The 23066-nt window shown below is 39.0% G+C and overlaps 4 protein-coding genes and 2 pseudogenes across 5 annotated transcripts in view; 1 reads left to right on the forward strand and 5 right to left on the reverse strand.

Moving 5' to 3' along the window:
- Positions 1 to 23066, forward strand: part of sh2d3cb (SH2 domain containing 3Cb) — a 75633-nt gene that overhangs the window by 45585 nt on the left and 6982 nt on the right. The gene's annotated exons all lie outside the window — the stretch shown is intronic.
- On the reverse strand, positions 638 to 23014 carry LOC116316294 (UDP-glucuronosyltransferase 2A2-like). Its single transcript, XM_039621266.1, has 3 exons — positions 22883 to 23014; positions 21096 to 21321; positions 638 to 2465 (listed from the first exon to the last, which is right to left on the reverse strand). The coding sequence occupies exons 2-3, from the start codon at positions 21305 to 21307 to the stop codon at positions 1097 to 1099; spliced, it is 1581 nt and encodes a 526-aa protein (XP_039477200.1). The 5' UTR covers positions 21308 to 21321; positions 22883 to 23014; the 3' UTR covers positions 638 to 1096.
- Positions 5797 to 7984, reverse strand: LOC120443180 (UDP-glucuronosyltransferase 2B31-like). The gene has a single exon (XM_039621269.1). The coding sequence runs from the start codon at positions 7945 to 7947 to the stop codon at positions 6475 to 6477; it is 1473 nt and encodes a 490-aa protein (XP_039477203.1). The 5' UTR covers positions 7948 to 7984; the 3' UTR covers positions 5797 to 6474.
- Positions 9632 to 11901, reverse strand: LOC120443179 (UDP-glucuronosyltransferase 2A2-like). The gene has a single exon (XM_039621268.1). The coding sequence runs from the start codon at positions 11885 to 11887 to the stop codon at positions 10307 to 10309; it is 1581 nt and encodes a 526-aa protein (XP_039477202.1). The 5' UTR covers positions 11888 to 11901; the 3' UTR covers positions 9632 to 10306.
- Positions 12661 to 23014, reverse strand: LOC116316292 (annotated as a pseudogene).
- On the reverse strand, positions 16910 to 23018 carry LOC116316296 (annotated as a pseudogene).

Here is a 23066-nt window from a genome sequence, read left to right on the forward strand (position 1 = left end):
AAGGCATTACCAATGGATCAACGCACAATCAACCCAGGCAAAACTGTCACTGCTCATTTCCTTTACATTCCACTGCATTTTCCATACAGCAGCATAGTCAAAACAATAATAAAGGGACGCCACGAAATAAAAGGAACAGAGATGTACAACCCCAAAACGTATGAAATTTCTGGTCCTCCACACTAACTCTTTCTCGTTTTTGATATCTGTCAGCAAGAATGTTTAGTTGTTTTTCCTCTAATCGTCAAAACCTTAGTAAACAGTTTTAAATAACTGAATATTACATATTTTATTTTCATAGGGTTAGTGTCAGGCTTCATGTTAAATGTTGCATATCAAAAAACGGTAAAGCTAAAATCTGCCCCCCCCTTCCCAAAAAAGACTTCAATTATCCCTCGATGAAAAAAGAAAAATCACATAATAAATAGCTGTCAGATAAACACTTTCATAAATGCTGAATATATCATTCAACTAGCTAAATGTAGTTATGTTAATAATAAATTTAGAATTTTCTGTATATATATGTTTTTAAATCAACAAAGTGATCAATAGTCTTCTATGGTAATATGTAATACAGTGCACCAAAATAGTTGTATTAGATTTCAAGTTACTTTATTTTCTATTCCAGCAACATTTGAAATAGTGTAGAAAAATGTACAGTACAAAGTGAATTTCAGCTACTTGCACACTGTTTCTATATTACTGTGAATATGTTGGTTAGGTTACAGAAGTTTTTTTTATGCACTTGAAAAATATCACCATCAAATTCTGTAATATTTCTACAACAATACATGTAATAAAATTAATTCTATTGTTGAGCACTGCATGAGGCCAAACTCTTCTTATGTGCTCTTAATGAAGGTTTAAACATCATCACCATACAGGGGTAGGAACATTTAATTATCTCCCTGTTTAACTGTGAGACAATTTTAGGAAATGTGGTGATTCTTAAAGTGTTTACAACAGCAAAATATTCTAAGTCACATGAATTTAAACCCAGTCAGGTTTGTTACACTACCAGTACAAATTTATCTCTATTTATCCTTCTTCTGAATAGACAACAGATGACAAGCATACAAATTTTGTGACACAATCATCATTCCTTTTTGACTTTGTTTCCGTAAAATAACTTGAGCAACAGAAACCTGACTGCTGAAACAAAAATGGTAAATACTAGCAAAATAACTGCCAGCAGAAAGGCTGCCACATCCATCGAGTAGTACTGGATGCTGGACATCTTGTAAGACTCAGTCCTTAAGTGCGCCGCTCCTTTGTGCCGCATGACAAACTCGATCCAGAACATGGCTCGGTCCAGCGGTTTCATAGGCTGATCTCTTTGGATGCTGGACAGCTCCTTCATCTTCTCCCTGTAGGATGGTTGGTAGAGCACCTCCTTTAGCGCCTCCAAGAAGTTTTCTTTGTTCACTGTTGCAATATCAAGGACTTTGGCCACACCTCTTGCTTTCATCCTGAAGAAGTTATCAGCCTGGTCAAACATAAGTGGCAGGCCAACCAGGGGCACACCGTGGTAAATGGCCTCCTGTATCCCATTGGTGCCTCCGTGGGCCACAAACACTCTGGTCTTGGGGTGACCCAGGAGGTCATTTTGGGGCAACCAGTCCAAGATTCGCGTGTTATTACCAAGGGTGGATGGTCTTTTGCCTTTGTGCCTCCAAATTACTTTCTGAGGAAGTTCTGCAAAAGCAGCAGCAATGTCTTCAGCAATGTCCTCTGGAAGTTCTTCTACCAGTGTCCCCAGTGTCATCACAATGACACCATGTTCACCCGAGCTCTGCACAAAGTCCTCTAGCTCTTTAGACAGGGGCTTGGAGGGTTTGCACTGAAATCCTGACATGTAGACAACGTTTGGCATTGTGGGTCGAGGGAACTCAAAGGTGAAATCATTTCTCATCAGCCAGATGTCTGCTGACTGAAACAGCTCCATGTAATGTACGTCACTGCCAAAATGACGATGGACAAATGGTTTGTAGTTTGGTTCTGTGATATACCAAATTTGTAAAGTATAGAAGAAAAAGTAGAGCATATTCTGGACACGCTGAATGAAAGTCATCTTGTCAGTCAGCTCTGACCCTGGTATAGGGATGTATGAGAGTGGGGAAGGCGCAATTGCAAAGTGACCTTCACCCTGAATAGTCCATCTGACATTAAAGACAAGTGGAAGACCCAAACGGTGAGCCATTAAAGCACCTGTACCAATCCCAGGATCAGTCAGAACCAAATCATATTTGGCATCACGGAGGCTCTGCATCAGCTTGGTGTCCTCAAACATTCCCTCAACCATTTCAAGCACCTTCACATGCATTTGATAAAAATGTGTCATCAGATCATACTCCATTGATAATCGAGTCCAAAGTGAAGCACCTTGTCGACGCATGTCTAGTATTTTCATAACAAATCCCCCAAAGCGCTCTTCATCAAATCCAGCAGAGGAATTTATAGTGATGGTCTTGTAGTGAGGGGACTCTGACTTGATGTACCAGGTGTCGTTTGGCCGCACCACTGTGACTTCATGACCTCTGGAGTGAAGCTCTTCAACAATGATATTCATGTTGATCCAGTGACTTCCATCCAGTGGGAACACCAAGACTTTCCCTCCATTTACCAACAATGTAGAGCATAGCAGCACTGCAAGTGCCACCAAGTTTGGATGGCACATCTCTGAAAGAGAGTCTGACAAAGATGTCAAGATGTTAGATTATTACTTAAGCGAATGGTTTGAGTTCAACACTTTGTATCACCCTAATAACCAATGAGAAATATACTTGAGATAAAGTTTAAGTTGGGAAAATATGGACTGGCCAATATTTACACTTGTTCACTAGAGGCCAGATGTATTTGCCAGCTCTGCTTTGGTTTTGGCTTCGATAAGATAACAATTCAGATTTAAAGGTTAAGATATAGATGTAGATTATTATCTTAAAGTCACGAGCCTCTTACTCACAGCAGTGATCATCCTGGGCAGTTGACCTCATTCATGATAAGTTAGTGAATTTGCTGCTAAATTTTCATACCTTTTTAACATCGCAGTCACAAGGAAACAACAAAACAAGAAATAACTTCTGTATAACTAAAAAATGATCCCCAAAAAGAGTATGAAACTTCTTCTCTTGATTAGAGTTATGGTGTAATTTCAGGTTTTGGAAGCAGTCCATCAATGTTAATGTCAAATGTTACAATCAGAGAAATTTTGATGACCTTTAGTTGAATTCCACAGTCAACATTCATATAAACTACTGGTCAAAAGTTTTAAAACACCCCCAGTTTTTCTAGTTAATTTAATTGAAAATTATGCAGTTTAGTGTCTAATTGCACACTGAAATAAAAACATAGTACAATTAAGCAATTGGAGTTAAAAAAAGAAATCATGGAATCAATTTATAGACAAAATCTATTCTAAACTTTTCACTCATCAAAGTAGCCACTTTTGGCAGATATAACAGCCGAGCATACCCGTGGCATTCTTCCTACAGTAAAAATCAAATATTCTTTACAGAGTTCTTCCCATATGTGTTGCAGAAGTTCCCATAAATGTATGGCCATTGTAGGCTGCTTTGCTTTCACTCTTCTGTCCTGTTCATCCTAAACCAGCTCGATGGGGTTTAAGTCCTGAGACTGTGCTGCCACTCCATGTTTTCAAGCTTACCATCTTGTTCTTTTTTCCTGAGGTAGTTCTGGCATAGCTTGGACTTATGTTTTGGGTCATTATCTTGCTGTAGGATGAACCTCTGACCAACTAGATGCAGAGGGTATTGCATGGTGCTGCAGAATGCTGTGGTAGCTGCTTTGGTTCAGGGTGCTGCTCATTCTGTACAAATCACCAACCCTGGATCCAGCAAAACGGCCCCAGACCATCACACTTCCTCCTCCATGTTTGACAGTGGATGGCACACACCGGGGAACAAGCTTTTCGCCTACTCGATGGCGTACAAAGATCCTGCCTGATTAACCGAAGATTTCAGATTTTGATTCATCAGTCCATTATATCTTCTTCTAGTTTTCAGTGGTCCAATGGTGGCGTTTCATGACCCAGGCAAGCCTCTATGTCTTATTCTGACACCTTAGCAATGGCTTTCTTCTTGGCTTTCTTTCATCCTGTCAAACCTACAGCTCAAAGTCTTCTTTTCACAGTTGAAACTGAGACTTGCTTACTACGACCACTAAGCTGTGCTTGAAGCTGTTGTCCTGTGAGCCGCTTATCATTCAAGCTGTTAACTCTCAGAAACTTGTCCTCTGATTCAGTTGTGGCTTTGGGTCTGCCAGACCTCTTCCTGTCAGAGTTTCCCCCAGTTTCTGAGTGCCTTTTGATGGTGAAGGAAACTGTACTCACTGACACCTTGACTTTCTCTGCAATTTCTCTGTAGGACAGACCTACATTTTTAATTGTTTTGATGGTCCGGCTCTTTTCCATTGTTAATTGTCTTTCTCGCCCTTTTTGTAGCAACACACTGCTTTCTGCTGTACAATACTGTTCAACTGATGCTCATTAGGGTCTGGTACCACAGTGTGTTCCCACACTGCTTTTATGGAGACAGAGAGGGGTGTAAGTGATCCAGAAAAGTTGGGACACCTGTAGGAATTAGTAGCACCAGCTTTCAAGGCTTGATCAACCTCCATTGCTGCAGAACAGCTTTAAATTGTTAACCAATTTTATGTTCCCTGAAGTCTTCTTTAGTTTCAGTAACTAAAAACTTGTATTGATTCAGGTCAAATTAAATAATTTGAGGAAACACAAATAAGCGTCTTTATTTCTTATTTGAAAGTGACCAAATATTTTTGTTCTTCAGGATGAGACCAATTTGAGCAAATTCGTGAGCCTTTGTGTTCTTCCAGTTAAGTAGTACAGTCCAATATATCACTTTACTCATATTCTGTTTGCATAAGGTTAATGACGAGGTTGGTGTCATTGCCGATGATGACTTAGACCTCAAAAAGTTTAAGAGTAAAAACAATAAGAACTTTTCAAATATTTCATGTTTTTTTTTTTTTTTTTTTAAAAAAGGGTAATGCTCAAATCTGACAAAAAAAAAACTTGACTTCTAAAGAAAACTCACATAATAAATAGGTGTCAGATGAAAAACTTTCATAAATCCTGAATATATGATTCAAGTAGTTAAATACGGAGCCCCGCAAGGGACATCGCGGAAAAAAAAATGAAGATGAACTTCTGCGAGATCTCGCAAAACTTTTGCGAGATCTCGCAAAGTAGGCTGCGTCCTTCGGAGGCCGCCAGCTCGAAGCTGACCGGGAGGTCGAGGGACGATGTGTCGGGAGTGCGGTGTTCCCCCCAGCTCTAGTGGGCCTCGACCTCCCGGTCAGCTTTGAGCTGGTGGGTAACAGATGTCTCCGAAATGTCGGAGCACTTTTGCAAATAAGTGATGTCTTGATAAAAAGTGCAGATATTTGAAGTTTACACAGCTACATTCATGCCTGAAAATATCTTAAAAGTTTATTTTGTGACCCAGAAAGAGTAATATTAAAACTAAGTAGCTGCCGCCATTGTTGAAAAATGGAATTGGCTGGGCCGTGTTATAAATTCTGGGGTAGGTTGGGCCACGAAGGATACACCGACTCAGCCTTCAAATGCGACCTGCGAAGGATTGCAGCCTATTTTGCGAGATCTCGCAAAAGTTCATCTTTATTTTTTTTTTTTCCTCCAATGTCCCTTACGGGGCTCTGAAGTTAAATGTAGTTAAGTTAAAAATAAATGTAACAATGGAGACATTGCTGTATATATTTTTAGTGTTCTATGGTAATATGTAATACTGGGCACCAAAATGGTTGTAGCAGATTTCAAGTTACTTTATTTTCTATTCCAGCAACATTTAAAATAGAGTGGGAAAAATATACAGTACATAGTGAATGTCAGTTACTTGCACACTGTTTCTATATTACTGTGAATATGTTGGTCAGGTTACAGCAATTTTTTAATACATTTGAAAAATATCACCATAAAAATCTGTGACATTTCTACAACAATACATATAATAAAATATATTCTATAGTTGAGCACTGCATGAGGCCAAACTCTTCTTATGTGCTCTTAATAAAGGTTTGAATATCATCACCATACAGGAGTGAGAAACATTTAATTGTCTTCCTGTTTAACTGTTAGACAATTTTAGGAAATGTGGTGATTCTCAAAGTGTTTACAACAGCAGAATATTCAAAGTCATATTAATTTAAACCCATAACTGATTTGCTTTACTTATTTTCTATTTTGCCACCAAACTTGCCTGCAATGTATTTACATTTCAGCGTTTCAAGATCCAAATGCAAATGAACAAAAAGACATCTAAAATGTGAGTAGACTGAGGTCATTAGAAAATGTGAGGTTTGTATTGTTGCGCTGAGCTGCACACACTCAAGTTTGTTACACTACGAGTACAAATTTATCTCTGTTCTTCTCCTGAATAGAGAACAGATGGCAAGCATACAAATTTTGTAACACAATCATCATTCCTTTTTGACTTTGCTTCTGTAAAATAACTTATGCAACAGAAACCTGACTGCTGAAACAAAAATAATAAATACTAGCAAAATAACTGCCAGCAGAAAAGCTGCCACATCCATCGAGTAGTACTGGATCCTGGACATCTTGTAAGACTCCGTCCTTAAGTGCGCCGCTCCTTTGTGCCGCATGACAAACTCGATCCAGAACATGGCTCGGTCCAGCGGTTTCATAGGCTGATCTCTTTGGATGCTGGACAGCTCCTTCATCTTCTCCCTGTAGGATGGTTGGTAGAGCACCTCCTTTAGCGCCTCCAAGAAGTTTTCTTTGTTCACTGTTGCAATATCAAGGACTTTGGCCACACCTCTTGCTTTCATCCTGAAGAAGTTATCAGCCTGGTCAAACATAAGTGGCAGGCCAACCAGGGGCACACCGTGGTAAATGGCCTCCTGTATCCCATTGGTGCCTCCGTGGGCCACAAACACTCTGGTCTTGGGGTGACCCAGGAGGTCATTTTGGGGCAACCAGTCCAAGATTCGCGTGTTATTACCGAGGGTGGATGGTCTTTTGCCTTTGTGCCTCCAAATCACCTTCTGAGGAAGTTCTGCAAAAGCAGCAGCAATGTCTTCAGCAATGTCCTCTGGAAGTTCTTCTACCAGTGTTCCCAGTGTCATCACAATGACACCATGTTCACCCGAGCTCTGCACAAAGTCCTCTAGCTCTTTAGACAGGGGCTTGGAGGGTTTGCACTGAAATCCTGACATGTAGACAACGTTTGGCATTGTGGGTCGAGGGAACTCAAAGGTGAAATCATTTCTCATCAGCCAGATGTCTGCTGACTGAAACAGCTCCATGTAATGTACGTCACTGCCAAAATGACGATGCACAAAAGGTTTGTAGTTTGGTTCTGTGACGTACCAAATTTGAAAACATGTGAAGAAAAAGTAGAGCATATTCTGGACACGCTGAATGAAAGTCATCTTGTCAGTCAGCTCTGTCCCTGGTATAGGGATGTATGAGAGTGGGGAAGGTGCAATTGCTATATGGCCTTCACCCTGAATAGTCCATCGGACATTAAAGACAAGTGGAAGACGCAGACGGTGAGCCATAAGAACACCTGTACCAATCGTAGGATCAGTAAGAACCAAATCATATTTGGCATCACGGAGGCTCTGCATCAGCTTGGTGTCCTCAAACATGCGTTCTACCATCTCAAGCACTTTCTTATTCATTTCATAAAACTCTTTCACTAAATCATATTCCATTGATAAACGTGTCCAAAGTGAAGCACCTTGTCGACGCATGATTAGTGTTTTCATAACAAATCCACCAAAGCGCTCTTCATCAAATCCAGCAGAGGAATTTATAGTGATGGTCTTGTAGTGAGGGGACTCTGACTTGATGTACCAGGTGTCGTTTGGCCGCACCACTGTGACTTCATGACCTCTGGAGTGAAGCTCTGCGATGATGATATTCATGTTGATCCAGTGACTTCCATCCACAGGGGAACACCAAGACTTTCCTCCATTTACCAACAATGTAGAGCATAGCAGCACTGCAAGTGCCACCAAGTTTGGATGGGACATCTCTGAAAAAGAGTCTGACAAAGATGTCAAGATGTTAGATCGTCTCTTATGAGCAAGGTGTTTGAGTTCAACAGTTTGTATCACCTTAATAACTAATGAGAGATATACCCTAGACAAAGTTTAAGTTGGGAAAATATGGAGTGGCCAATATTTAAACTTGACCACTGGATGTGAGATGTATTTGCCAACTCAGATTTAAAGGTTAAGATATAGATGTAGACTTTATTATCTTAAAGTCGTGAGCCTCTTACTCACAGCAGTGAGCATCTCGTACAGTTGATCTCATTACTGATAAGTTAGGGACTTTGTTGCTAAATTTTCATACCTTTTTAACACCGTAGTCACAAGAAAACAGCAATACAAGAAATAACTTCTGTATTACTAAACAATGATTCCACCAAAAAACATGAAACTTGTCCTCTTGATTAGGGTTAATTTCAAATGTTACAATCAGCTAAACCTTTTTGTACTTAATTTGAATTCTAGAGTCAACATTTATATATGTAAACTTCATTGATTCTTATAAATATTCATGTTTAACATTTTATCTTTTACTTTTAGTTTTTGAATATGACTTTGCTCATTATCTGCAGTAGTGTTTTGTTTTAAGAGATAAGTTAAAGTTTGTGTTCCTTCAGTAAATAGAGGATGACAAGAAGTTTGGGAGCTAGAGACGAGATGTTGTACAGTAAAGGTGATTTTGGTGTGGAACCCCAGACTGTTCGTATGATCTTAATTTAAGTCTAGATATGAGGAAAAAATGGCAAAATTCACTGTACTATTTGAAAAAAAAAAAAAAAAATGAAAAAAAAAAAGCAATGCAGGTAAATTTGAGAAACTAAAGGGAAACTCTAAACACTATGAGATTATCCTTCAAGTCTTCTTTGGTTTCAATAACTAAAAACTTGCATTGATTCAGGTAAATTAAATAATCTAAGGAAACACAAATAAGCTTCTTTATTTCTTATTTGAAAGCGATGGAAAATTTCTGTTCTCCAGGATAAGACCAGTTTGAACAAATTCTTCAACTTTCACGTTCTTCCAGTAAAGTGATACAGTCCAATATTTCACTTTACTCATGCAGCAAATAAGACATTAGTGCTTCATGAAAAGTAATCATATTAATCCTAACCCTAACTTTGTTGTTTTTCATATATTGTCAGTGAGAATGTTTAGTAGTTTTTTGTCTGATTATCAAAACCTTAGGAAACAGTTTTAAATAAATACTACTCAGGGCTGGGGTCATTGCCGATGATGACTTTGACTTCAAAAGGTTTAAGAGTAAAAACAATAAGAACTTTTAAAATGTTTCATGTAACAAAATGGTTAAGCTGAAACTTGACAAAAATAGTGACTTCAATTATCCCTCAGTGAAAAAAGAAAAATCGCATAATAAATAGGTGTCAGATGAAAAACTTTCATAAATCCCGAATATATGATTTAACTAGTTAAATCTAGTTATGTTATTATTACATTGAACAATGAAGACATTTCTGTACATATTTTTTGTTAAAACAGCAAAGTGATGAATAGTGATCCATAGTTAAATGTAATAAAGTGCGTGTATCAAGTTGAATCAAGATTCAAGTTACTTTATTTTGTATTCCAGCTGCATTTAAAATAGAGTGTTAAAAATATACAGTACATAGTGAACTTTAGCTACTTGCACACTGTTTCTATATTACTGTGAATATGCTGGTCAGGTTACAGAAGTTTTTGTAATAAATTTCGAAAATATCACCATCAAATTCTGTAACATTTCTACAAAAATACATATAATAAAATATATTCTATTGTTGAGCACTGCATGAGGCCAAACTCTTCTTATGTGCTCTTAATAAAGGATTAGGCATCATCACCATATGACAGTCAGAAACATTTAATTGTCTCCCTGTCTAACTGTTAGACAGTTTTAGCAAATGTGGTGATTCTCAAAGTGTCTACAACAACAGAATATTCAAAATCAAATGAATTTAAACCCATAACTGATTCATCAATTTGCTTGCCTGATTTTCAAACTTTTTACTGAACAACACTGAAAATAATTTCTATTTTAAGTTTTAAGATCCTGACAAAGAAACAAAAGACATTTGAAATATGAGTAGACCAAGGTTATTAGAAAATTTGAGGTTTGTATAGCTGAACTGAGCTGCACACACTCAGGTTTGTTTGACTGCCAGTACAAATTTATCTCTTTCTTTCTCCTGAATAGAGAACAGGCGACAAGCATAAAAATGTTGTGACACAATCATCATTCCTTTTTGACTTTGTTTCTGTAAAATAAATTATGCATCAGAAATCTGAATGCTGAAACAAAAATGGTAAATACTAGCAAAATAACTGCCAGCAGAAAGGCTGCCACATCCATCGAGTAGTACTGGATGCTGGACATCTTGTAAGACTCCGTCCTTAAGTGTGCCGCTCCTTTGTGCCGCATGACAAACTCGATCCAGAACATGGCTCGGTCCAGCGGTTTCATAGGCTGATCTCTTTGGATGCTGGACAGCTCCTTCATCTTCTCCCTGTAGGATGGTTGGTAGAGTGCCTCCTTTAGCGACTCCAAGAAGTTTTCTTTGTTCACTGTTGCAATATCAAGGACTTTGGCCACACCTCTTGCTTTCATCCTGAAGAGGTTATCAGCCTGGTCAAACATAAGTGGCAGGCCAACCAGGGGCACACCGTGGTAAATGGCCTCCTGTATCCCATTGGTGCCTCCGTGGGCCACAAACACTCTGGTCTTGGGGTGACCCAGGAGGTCATTTTGGGGCAACCAGTCCAAGATTAATGTGTTATTACCGAGGGTGGATGGTCTTTTGCCTTTGTGCCGCCAAATCACCTTCTGTGGAAGTTCTGCAAAGGCAGCAGCAATGTCTTCAGCGATGTCCTCTGGAAGTTTTTCCACCACAGATCCCAGTGTCATCACAATGACACCATGTTCACCCGAACTCTGCACAAAGTCCTCTAGCTCTTTAGACAGGGGCTTGGAGGGTTTGCACTGAAATCCTGACATGTAGACAACGTTTGGCATTGTGGGTCGAGGGAACTCAAAGGTGAAATCATTTCTCATCAGCCAGATGTCTGCTGACTGAAACAGCTCCATGTAATGTACGTCACTGCCAAAATGACGATGGACAAATGGTTTGTAGTTTGGTTCTGTGATATACCAATTTTGTAAAGTTAAGAAGAAAAAGTAGAGCATATTCTGGACACGCTGAATGAAAGTCATCTTGTCAGTCAGCTCTGACCCTGGTATAGGGATGTATGAGAGTGGGGAAGGTGCAATTGCAAAATGGCCTTCACCCTGAATAGTCCATCGGACATTAAAGACAAGTGGAAGACCCAAACGGTGAGCCATAAGAACACCTGTACCAACTGCAGGATCAGTCAGAACCAAATCATATTTGGCATCACGGAGGCTCTGCATCAGCTTGGTGTCCTCAAACATTCCCTCAACCATCTCAAGCGCCTTGACATGCATTTGAATCAGCTGTTTCACTAAGTCATGCTCCATCGATAAGCGAGTCCAAAGTGAAGCACCTTGTCGACGCATGGTCAGTGTTTCCATTACAAATGCCCCAAAGTGCTCTTTGTTAAAACCATTTGAGAACTTTATAGTGATGGACTTGTAGTGAGGGGACTCTGACTTGATGTACCAGGTGTCGTTTGGCCGCACCACTGTGACTTCATGACCTCTGGAGTGAAGCTCTTCGATGATGATGTTCATGTTGATCCAGTGACTTCCATCCACAGGGAACACCAAGACTTTCCCTCCATTTACCAACAATGTAGAGCATAGCAGCACTGCAAGTGCCACCAAGTTTGGATGGCACATCTCTGAAAGAGAGTCTGACAAAGATGTCAAGATGTTAGATCGTCTCTTATGAGCAAGGTGTTTGAGTTGAAGAGTTTGTAGCACCCTAATAAATAAGGAGAAATACTTGAGATAAAGTTTAAGTTGGGAAAATATGAACTGGCCAATATTTAAGCTTGACCACTGGATGTCAGACGTATTTGTCAGCTGCTTTGGTTTTGGCTTCGATAAGATAAAAACTTAGATTTAAAGGTTAAGATATAGGTGTGAATTATTATCTTAAAGTCACGAGCCTCTTATTCACAGCAGTGATCATCCTATACAGTTGATGTCATTATAGATAAGTTAGAGATTATTTGCTAGGTTTTGATACTTTTTCAACACTGTAGTCACAAGGAAACAGCAAAAGTTTTAAATAAACAGATATTACATGTTCTGTTCGCATAGGGTTAATGTGGGGGTTTGGGTCATTGCCGATGATGACTTAAACCTCAAAAGATTTAAGAGTAAACACAATAAGAACTTTAAAAATGTGTCATGTGATAAAAGGGTAAAGCTAAAATCTTACCAAAAAAATGACTTCAATTATCCCTCAATGAAAAAAGAAAGAGAAAACAAAGAATAAATAGGTGTCAAATGAAAAACGTTCATAAATTTTGAATATATGATTCAAGGATTTAAATATAGTTATGTTTATAATAAATCTAACACTGGAGACATTTCTGTATATATTTTTTTCATCATTAAAGGGATCAATAGTGATCTAGGGTAATACGTAATACATTGCATCAGAATGGTCGTATGAGATCTTAAGTTACTTTATTTTGTATTCCAGCAACATTTATAATACAGTGGGAAAATATAAAGAACATAGTGAATTTCATTTACTTGCACACTGTTTCTATAATACTGTGAATGTTTTGGTCTGGTTACAGAAGTTTTTTTTAATATAGATTTGAAAAAATAGCAGCATAAAATTTTGTAACATTTGTGCAAACATACATACAATAAAATATTCTCTATTGTTGAGCACTACATGAAGCCAAACTCTTCTTATGTGCCCTCAATGAAGGATTGGACATCATCACCATACGTCAGTCAGAAAAATGTAATTGTCTCCACTTTTAACTGTCAGACAATTTTAGGAAATGTGGTGATTTTATTTTTAAAGTGTTTACAACAGAAGAATATTGAAAATTAATATAAACCCGTAACTCATTTGCTTTACCCATTTTCATCATCATTCCTGTTTGACTTTGTTTCTGTAAAATAACTTATGCAACAGAAACCTGACTGCTGAAACAAAAATGGTAAATACTAGCAAAATAACTGCCAGCAGAAAAGCTGCCACATCCATCGAGTAGTACTGGATGCTGGACATCTTGTAAGACTCCGTCCTTAAGTGCGCCGCTCCTTTGTGCCGCATGACAAACTCGATCCAGAACATGGCTCGGTCCAGCGGTTTCATAGGCTGATCTCTTTGGATGCTGGACAGCTCCTTCATCTTCTCCCTGTAGGATGGTTGGTAGAGCACCTCCTTTAGCGCCTCCAAGAAGTTTTCTTTGTTCACTGTTGCAATATCAAGGACTTTGGCCACACCTCTTGCTTTCATCCTGAAGAAGTTATCAGCCTGGTCAAACATAAGGGGCAGGCCAACCAGGGGCACACCGTGGTAAATGGCCTCCTGTATCCCATTGGTGCCTCCATGGGCCACAAACACTCTGGTCTTGGGGTGACCCAGAAGGTCATTTTGGGGCAACCAGTCCAAGATTCGCGTGTTATTACCGAGGGTGGATGGTCTTTTGCCTTTGTGCCTCCAAATCACCTTCTGAGGAAGTTCTGCAAAAGCAGCAGCAATGTCTTCAGCAATGTCCTCTGGAAGTTCTTCTACCAGTGTTCCCAGTGTCATCACAATGACACCATGTTCACCCGAGCTCTGCACAAAGTCCTCTAGCTCTTTAGACAGGGGCTTGGAGGGTTTGCACTGAAATCCTGACATGTAGACAACGTTTGGCATTGTGGGTCGAGGGAACTCAAAGGTGAAATCATTTCTCATCAGCCAGATGTCTGCTGACTGAAACAGCTCCATGTAATGTACGTCACTGCCAAAATGACGATGGACAAAAGGTTTGTAGTTTGGTTCTGTGACGTACCAAATTTGAAAACATGTGAAGAAAAAGTAGAGCATATTCTGGACACGCTGAATGAAAGTCATCTTGTCAGTCAGCTCTGTCCCTGGTATAGGGATGTATGAGAGTGGGGAAGGTGCAATTGCTATATGGCCTTCACCCTGAATAGTCCATCGGACATTAAAGACAAGTGGAAGACGAGACGGTGAGCCATAAGAACACCTGTACCAATCGTAGGATCAGTAAGAACCAAATCATATTTGGCATCACGGAGGCTCTGCATCAGCTTGGTGTCCTCAAACATGCGTTCCACCATCTCAAGCACTTTCTTATTCATTTCATAAAACTCTTTCACTAAATCATATTCCATTGATAAACGTGTCCAAAGTGAAGCACCTTGTCGACGCATGATTAGTGTTTTCATAACAAATCCACCAAAGCGCTCTTCATCAAATCCAGCAGAGGAATTTATAGTGATGGTCTTGTAGTGAGGGGACTCTGACTTGATGTACCAGGTGTCGTTTGGCCGCACCACTGTGACTTCATGACCTCTGGAGTGAAGCTCTGCGATGATGATATTCATGTTGATCCAGTGACTTCCATCCACAGGGAACACCAAGACTTTCCCTCCATTTACCAACAATGTAGAGCATAGCAGCACTGCAAGTGCCACCAAGTTTGGATGGGACATCTCTGAAAAAGAGTCTGACAACGATGTCAAGATGTTAGATCGTCTCTTATGAGCAAGGTGTTTGAGTTCAACAGTTTGTATCACCTTAATAACTAATGAGAGATATACCTAGACAAAGTTTAAGTTGGGGAAAATATGGAGTGGCCAATATTTAAACTTGACCACTGGATGTGAGATGTATTTGCCAACTCAGATTTAAAGGTTAAGATATAGATGTAGACTTTATTATCTTAAAGTCGTGAGCCTCTTACTCACAGCAGTGAGCATCTCGTACAGTTGATCTCATTATTGATAAGTTAGGGACTTTGTTGCTAAATTTTCATACCTTTTTAACACCGTAGTCACAAGAAAACAGCAATACAAGAAATAACTTCTGTATTACTAAACAATGATTCCACCAAAAAACATGAAACTTGTCCTCTTGATTAGGGTTAATTTCAAATGTTACAATCAGCTAAACCTTTTTGTACTTAATTTGAATTCTAGAGTCAACATTTATATATGTAAACTTCATTGATTCTTATAAATATTCATGTTTAACATTTTATCTTTTACTTTTAGTTTTTGAATATGACTTTGCTCATTATCTGCAGTAGTGTTTTGTTTTAAGAGATAAGTTAAAGTTTGTGTTCCTTCAGTAAATAGAGGATGACAAGAAGTTTGGGAGCTAGAGACGAGATGTTGTACAGTAAAGGTGATTTTGGTGTGGAACCCCAGACTGTTCGTATGATCTTAATTTAAGTCTAGATATGAGGAAAAAATGGCAAAATTCACTGTACTATTTGAAAAAAAAAAAAAAAAAAAAAAAAAAAAAAAGTAATGCAGGTAAATTTGAGAAACTAAAGGGAAACTCTAAACACTATGAGATTATCCTTCAAGTCTTCTTTGGTTTCAATAACTAAAAACTTGCATTGATTCAGGTAAATTAAATAATCTAAGGAAACACAAATAAGCTTCTTTATTTCTTATTTGAAAGCGATGGAAAATTTCTGTTCTCCAGGATAAGACCAGTTTGAACAAATTCTTCAACTTTCACGTTCTTCCAGTAAAGTGATACAGTCCAATATTTCACTTTACTCATGCAGCAAATAAGACATTAGTGCTTCATGAAAAGTAATCATATTAATCCTAACCCTAACTTTGTTGTTTTTCATATATTGTCAGTGAGAATGTTTAGTAGTTTTTTGTCTGATTATCAAAACCTTAGGAAACAGTTTTAAATAAATACTACTCAGGGCTGGGGTCATTGCCGATGATGACTTTGACTTCAAAAGGTTTAAGAGTAAAAACAATAAGAACTTTTAAAATGTTTCATGTAACAAAATGGTTAAGCTGAAACTTGACAAAAATAGTGACTTCAATTATCCTCAGTGAAAAAGAAAAATCGCATAATAAATAGGTGTCAGATGAAAACTTTCATAAATCCCGAATATATGATTTAACTAGTTAAATCTAGTTATGTTATTATTACATTGAACAATGAAGACATTTCTGTACATATTTTTTGTTAAAACAGCAAAGTGATGAATAGTGATCCATAGTTAAATGTAATAAAGTGCGTGTATCAAGTTGAATCAAGATTCAAGTTACTTTATTTTGTATTCAGCTGCATTTAAAATAGAGTGTTAAAAATATACAGTACATAGTGAACTTTAGCTACTTGCACACTGTTTCTATATTACTGTGAATATGCTGGTCAGGTTACAGAAGTTTTTGTAATAAATTTCGAAAATATCACCATCAAATTCTGTAACATTTCTACAAAAATACATATAATAAAATATATTCTATTGTTGAGCACTGCATGAGGCCAAACTCTTCTTATGTGCTCTTAATAAAGGATTAGGCATCATCACCATATGACAGTCAGAAACATTTAATTGTCTCCCTGTCTAACTGTTAGACAGTTTTAGCAAATGTGGTGATTCTCAAAGTGTCTACAACAACAGAATATTCAAAATCAAATGAATTTAAACCCATAACTGATTCATCAATTTGCTTGCCTGATTTTCAAACTTTTTACTGAACAACACTGAAAATAATTTCTATTTTAAGTTTTTAAGATCCTGACAAAGAAACAAAAAGACATTTGAAATATGAGTAGACCAAGGTTATTAGAAAATTTGAGGTTTGTATAGCTGAACTGAGCTGCACACACTCAGGTTTGTTTGACTGCCAGTACAAATTTATCTCTTTCTTTCTCCTGAATAGAGAACAGGCGACAAGCATAAAAATGTTGTGACACAATCATCATTCCTTTTTGACTTTGTTTCTGTAAAATAAATTATGCATCAGAAATCTGAATGCTGAAACAAAAATGGTAAATACTAGCAAAATAACTGCCAGCAGAAAGGCTGCCACATCCATCGAGTAGTACTGGATGCTGGACATCTTGTAAGACTCCGTCCTTAAGTGTGCCGCTCCTTTGTGCCGCATGACAAACTCGATCCAGAACATGGCTCGGTCCAGCGGTTTCATAGGCTGATCTCTTTGGATGCTGGACAGCTCCTTCATCTTCTCCCTGTAGGATGGTTGGTAGAGTGCCTCCTTTAGCGACTCCAAGAAGTTTTCTTTGTTCACTGTTGCAATATCAAGGACTTTGGCCACACCTCTTGCTTTCATCCTGAAGAGGTTATCAGCCTGGTCAAACATAAGTGGCAGGCCAACCAGGGGCACACCGTGGTAAATGGCCTCCTGTATCCCATTGGTGCCTCCGTGGGCCACAAACACTCTGGTCTTGGGGTGACCCAGGAGGTCATTTTGGGGCAACCAGTCCAAGATTAATGTGTTATTACCGAGGGTGGATGGTCTTTTGCCTTTGTGCCGCCAAATCACCTTCTGTGGAAGTTCTGCAAAGGCAGCAGCAATGTCTTCAGCGATGTCCTCTGGAAGTTTTTCCACCACAGATCCCAGTGTCATCACAATGACACCATGTTCACCCGAGCTCTGCACAAAGTCCTCTAGCTCTTTAGACAGGGGCTTGGAGGGTTTGCACTGAAATCCTGACATGTAGACAACGTTTGGCATTGTGGGTCGAGGGAACTCAAAGGTGAAATCATTTCTCATCAGCCAGATGTCTGCTGACTGAAACAGCTCCATGTAATGTACGTCACTGCCAAAATGACGATGGACAAATGGTTTGTAGTTTGGTTCTGTGATATACCAATTTTGTAAAGTTAAGAAGAAAAAGTAGAGCATATTCTGGACACGCTGAATGAAAGTCATCTTGTCAGTCAGCTCTGACCCTGGTATAGGGATGTATGAGAGTGGGGAAGGTGCAATTGCAAAATGGCCTTCACCCTGAATAGTCCATCGGACATTAAAGACAAGTGGAAGACCCAAAGCGGTGAGCCATAAGAACACCTGTACCAACTGCAGGATCAGTCAGAACCAAATCATATTTGGCATCACGGAGGCTCTGCATCAGCTTGGTGTCCTCAAACATTCCCTCAACCATCTCAAGCGCCTTGACATGCATTTGAATCAGCTGTTTCACTAAGTCATGCTCCATCGATAAGCGAGTCCAAAGTGAAGCACCTTGTCGACGCATGGTCAGTGTTTCCATTACAAATGCCCCAAAGTGCTCTTTGTTAAAACCATTTGAGAACTTTATAGTGATGGACTTGTAGTGAGGGGACTCTGACTTGATGTACCAGGTGTCGTTTGGCCGCACCACTGTGACTTCATGACCTCTGGGTGAAGCTCTTCGATGATGATGTTCATGTTGATCCAGTGACTTCCATCCACAGGGAACACCAAGACTTTCCTCCATTTACCAACAATGTAGAGCATAGCAGCACTGCAAGTGCCACCAAGTTTGGATGGCACATCTCTGAAAGAGAGTCTGACAAAGATGTCAAGATGTTAGATCGTCTCTTATGAGCAAGGTGTTTGAGTTGAAGAGTTTGTAGCACCCTAATAAATAAGGAGAAATACTTGAGATAAAGTTTAAGTTGGGAAAATATGAACTGGCCAATATTTAAGCTTGACCACTGGATGTCAGGCGTATTTGTCAGCTGCTTTGGTTTTGGCTTCGATAAGATAAAAACTTAGATTTAAAGGTTAAGATATAGGTGTGAATTATTATCTTAAAGTCACGAGCCTCTTATTCACAGCAGTGATCATCCTATACAGTTGATGTCATTATAGATAAGTTAGAGATTATTTGCTAGGTTTTGATACTTTTTCAACACTGTAGTCACAAGGAAACAGCAAAGTTTTAAATAAACAGATATTACATGTTCTGTTAGCATAGGGTTAATGTGGGGTTTGGGTCATTGCCGATGATGACTTAAACCTCAAAAGATTTAAGAGTAAACACAATAAGAACTTTAAAAATGTGTCATGTGATAAAGGGTAAAGCTAAAATCTTACCAAAAAAAATGACTTCAATTATCCCTCAATGAAAAAAAGAAAACAAAGAATAAATAGGTGTCAAATGAAAAACGTTCATAAATTTTGAATATATGATTCAAGGATTTAAATATAGTTATGTTTATAATAAATCTAACACTGGAGACATTTCTGTATATATTTTTTTCATCATTAAAGGGATCAATAGTGATCTAGGGTAATACGTAATACATTGCATCAGAATGGTCGTATGAGATCTTAAGTTACTTTATTTTGTATTCCAGCAACATTTATAATACAGTGGGAAAATATAAAGAACATAGTGAATTTCATTTACTTGCACACTGTTTCTATAATACTGTGAATGTTTTGGTCTGGTTACAGAAGTTTTTTTTAATATAGATTTGAAAAAATAGCAGCATAAAATTTTGTAACATTTGTGCAAACATACATACAATAAAATATTCTCTATTGTTGAGCACTACATGAAGCCAAACTCTTCTTATGTGCCCTCAATGAAGGATTGGACATCATCACCATACGTCAGTCAGAAAAATGTAATTGTCTCCACTTTTAACTGTCAGACAATTTTAGGAAATGTGGTGATTTTATTTTTAAAGTGTTTACAACAGAAGAATATTGAAAATTAATATAAACCCGTAACTCATTTGCTTTACCCATTTTCATCATCATTCCTGTTTGACTTTGTTTCTGTAAAATAACTTATGCAACAGAAACCTGACTGCTGAAACAAAATGGTAAATACTAGCAAAATAACTGCCAGCAGAAAAGCTGCCACATCCATCGAGTAGTACTGGATGCTGGACATCTTGTAAGACTCCGTCCTTAAGTGCGCCGCTCCTTTGTGCCGCATGACAAACTCGATCCAGAACATGGCTCGGTCCAGCGGTTTCATAGGCTGATCTCTTTGGATGCTGGACAGCTCCTTCATCTTCTCCCTGTAGGATGGTTGGTAGAGCACCTCCTTTAGCGCCTCAAGAAGTTTTCTTTGTTCACTGTTGCAATATCAAGGACTTTGGCCACACCTCTTGCTTTCATCCTGAAGAAGTTATCAGCCTGGTCAAACATAAGGGGCAGGCCAACCAGGGGCACACCGTGGTAAATGGCCTCCTGTATCCCATTGGTGCCTCCGTGGGCCACAAACACTCTGGTCTTGGGGTGACCCAGGAGTTCATTTTGGGGCAACCAGTCCAAGATTCGCGTGTTATTACCGAGGGTGGATGGTCTTTTGCCTTTGTGCCTCCAAATCACCTTCTGAGGAAGTTCTGCAAAAGCAGCAGCAATGTCTTCAGCGATGTCCTCTGGAAGTTCTTCTACCAGTGTTCCCAGTGTCATCACAATGACACCATGTTCACCCAAACTCTGCACAAAGTCCTCTAGCTCTTTAGACAGGGGCTTGGAGGGTTTGCACTGAAATCCTGACATGTAGACAACGTTTGGCATTGTGGGTCAAGGGAACTCAAAGGTGAAATCATTTCTCATCAGCCAGATGTCTGCTGACTGAAACAGCTCCATGTAATGTACGTCACTGCCAAAATGACGATGGAAAAATGGTTTGTAGTTTGGTTCTGTGATACACCAAAATCGTAAAGTATAGAAGAAAAAGTAGAGCATATTCTGGACACGCTGAATGAAAGTCATCTTGTCAGTCAGCTCTGACCCTGGTATGGGGATGTATGAGAGTGGGGAAGGTGCAATTGCAAAATGGCCTTCACCCTGAATAGTCCATCTGACATTAAAGACAAGTGGAAGACGCAGACGGTGAGCCATTAAAGCACCTGTACCAATCGTAGGATCAGTCAGAACCAAATCATATTTGGCGTCATGGAGGCTCTGCATCAGCTTGGTGTCCTCAAACATGCGTTCCACCATCTCAAGCGCCTTGACATGCAATTCATAAAACTCTTTCACTAAATCATACTCCATCGATAAACGAGTCCAAAGAGCAGCACCTTGTCGACGCATGATTAGTGTTTTCATAACAAATGCTCCAAAGCGCTTATGATCAAAACCATTTGAGTATGTTATAGTGATGGTCTTGTAGTGAGGGGACTCTGACTTGATCTGCCAGGTGTCGTTTGGCCGCACCACTGTGACTTCATGACCTCTGGAGTGAAGCTCTTCGATGATGATATTCATGTTGATCCAGTGACTTCCATCCACAGGGAACACCAAGACTTTCCCTCCATTTACCAACAATGTAGAGCATAGCAGCACTGCAAGTGCCACCAAGTTTGGATGGCACATCTCTGAAAGAGATTCTGACAAAGATGTTAAGATGTCAAATCTCTCCTTCTGTTTAGTAAGGGCTTTGAGTTTAAGGTTTTCTATCAACTTAAAAACAAACATAAATGAGTGAGAAAATTCCTTCCTGCATACACACTGGAAGATATTGGCAGTGATGTAGTGACTCCAGATCAAGAAATGACAATGAACTTCTGCAACTTGCAATGATGACAACCAAAACGTAAGTTATAAATGTTTAAGAAAACCTTAGATGCTATCTAGTCATTCTTATTAAACATAAGCATGACATTTAAATCCAAGAGGCCAATTTATTTTCCTGATTAGAAGTCGGGATGTATTTAAAAAGGTAACTTCTGATCCTTGTAATTTCACTTTCGGAATGTGGCATTGTAATATACTGTGGTATTTTACAATGCACATCGTTAGTAATCTAGATTGCTAATCTGAGTAAATAACATAACTCAGTCATTTCAGTTTATGTTTGACAGCAAAGGTTGCTTTATAGCTAAAACCACCGTGATTCACACCACCACCAGTCTTTCTACAAAGGATTTCCAGTAGTTTTTCACTAAGCTGAGGCACCCTACTTTAATACTTGCATAGCTTCCAGATTTTCTGCAGCTGACTGGTTCAACTGCAGTGTGGGAATTCCTCCCTCTAAATCTCAGGAGGTTTAAAAGAAGGTGACAAAGCTGTTTGCTGTTTTTTGTTCCCTCTCTGGTTTCACAGCTGCCAGCAATAATGGGTATCAAATTATAAAGCAAAATGTAAAAGCTGCCATTGTTTAATGGTAAATGGTAAATGGCCTGTATTTGTATAGCACTTTACTTTGTCCCTATGGACCCCAAAGCGCTTTACACTACATTCAGTCATCCACACATTCACACACACATTCACACACTGGTGATGGCAAGCTACATTGTAGCCACAGCTGCCCTGGGGCACACTGACAGAGGCGAGGCTGCCGGACACTGGCGCCACCGGGCCCTCTGACCACCACCAGTCAAAAGACCTTTTGTGCTTGCAAGACTTAACATTTTTTCCTTAGTTCCAAAATTAAAATAATCAAAACAAAACAAAACTTTATTAGAAAAATCTTTCTGTTTTGCATCAAAAAAGTAACTCCATGTTCTCTCTGTATTTAGTTTGAGAAAGTCTGAACTTGTGTGACCTTTAAAGCTTCCTTCTTTTTTTCGAAAAGAAAACAATTTTCCAAGCTGAAATGCATCCGATTCCAAAACAATTCATTCTTTTTCTTGCTTTTGTTCCATGTGATCAGAACAAACTATGACTGTGAATGAGGATGGTTTATATAGTGAGATTCCTCCATGCAGTCATAATGCTCAGCCTTGTTATTGTTGAGAGGAGACATCTGGAAAATCTTCTATTCCTCTGTGAGAATCCATATGCTACTACTTAGCTGGTCGGTCATGCATATGTCAGAACAGAACTTGCAGCGTAACTACACAAAGAAATGCTCTAAAACAGCATTAAAGGTATTTTGGGTTTACATTAAAATGCCATTTTATCTTCTAAAACTCTTGCTGATCTTGGGTTTTTGATCTAAGTACTTACCTAGAGCGTCCCTGTAAAAAGATCTCACGTTTCAACCAGAGCCTGTTGTTTGTGTGTCTAGCCTGCTTCACAGCCGGTCTCTGAGTGAATGACTGCCGTCGGGCTCTGACGAGCAAAACACCTCTGACCGCGTCGGCTCTAAGGTAGCAGCAGTAAGGTTCAGAGCCTTTTGTAGTTTTCAGCA

This window comes from Oreochromis aureus, linkage group 12 (assembly GCF_013358895.1).
Source record: "Oreochromis aureus strain Israel breed Guangdong linkage group 12, ZZ_aureus, whole genome shotgun sequence".
Taxonomy (NCBI): domain Eukaryota; kingdom Metazoa; phylum Chordata; class Actinopteri; order Cichliformes; family Cichlidae; genus Oreochromis; species Oreochromis aureus.

Coding starts and splice junctions, on each gene's coding strand:
- LOC120443180 (XM_039621269.1), bottom strand. CDS start 7,947: ATGAATATCATCATCGCAGAGCTTCACTCCAGAGGTCATGAAGTCACA.
- LOC120443179 (XM_039621268.1), bottom strand. CDS start 11,887: ATGTGCCATCCAAACTTGGTGGCACTTGCAGTGCTGCTATGCTCTACA.
- LOC116316294 (XM_039621266.1), bottom strand. CDS start 21,307: ATGTGCCATCCAAACTTGGTGGCACTTGCAGTGCTGCTATGCTCTACA. Junction 2,466..21,095: donor GAGTCCCCTCACTACAAGAC/CATCACTATAAC, acceptor TCACTACAAGAC/CATCACTATAAATTCCTCTG.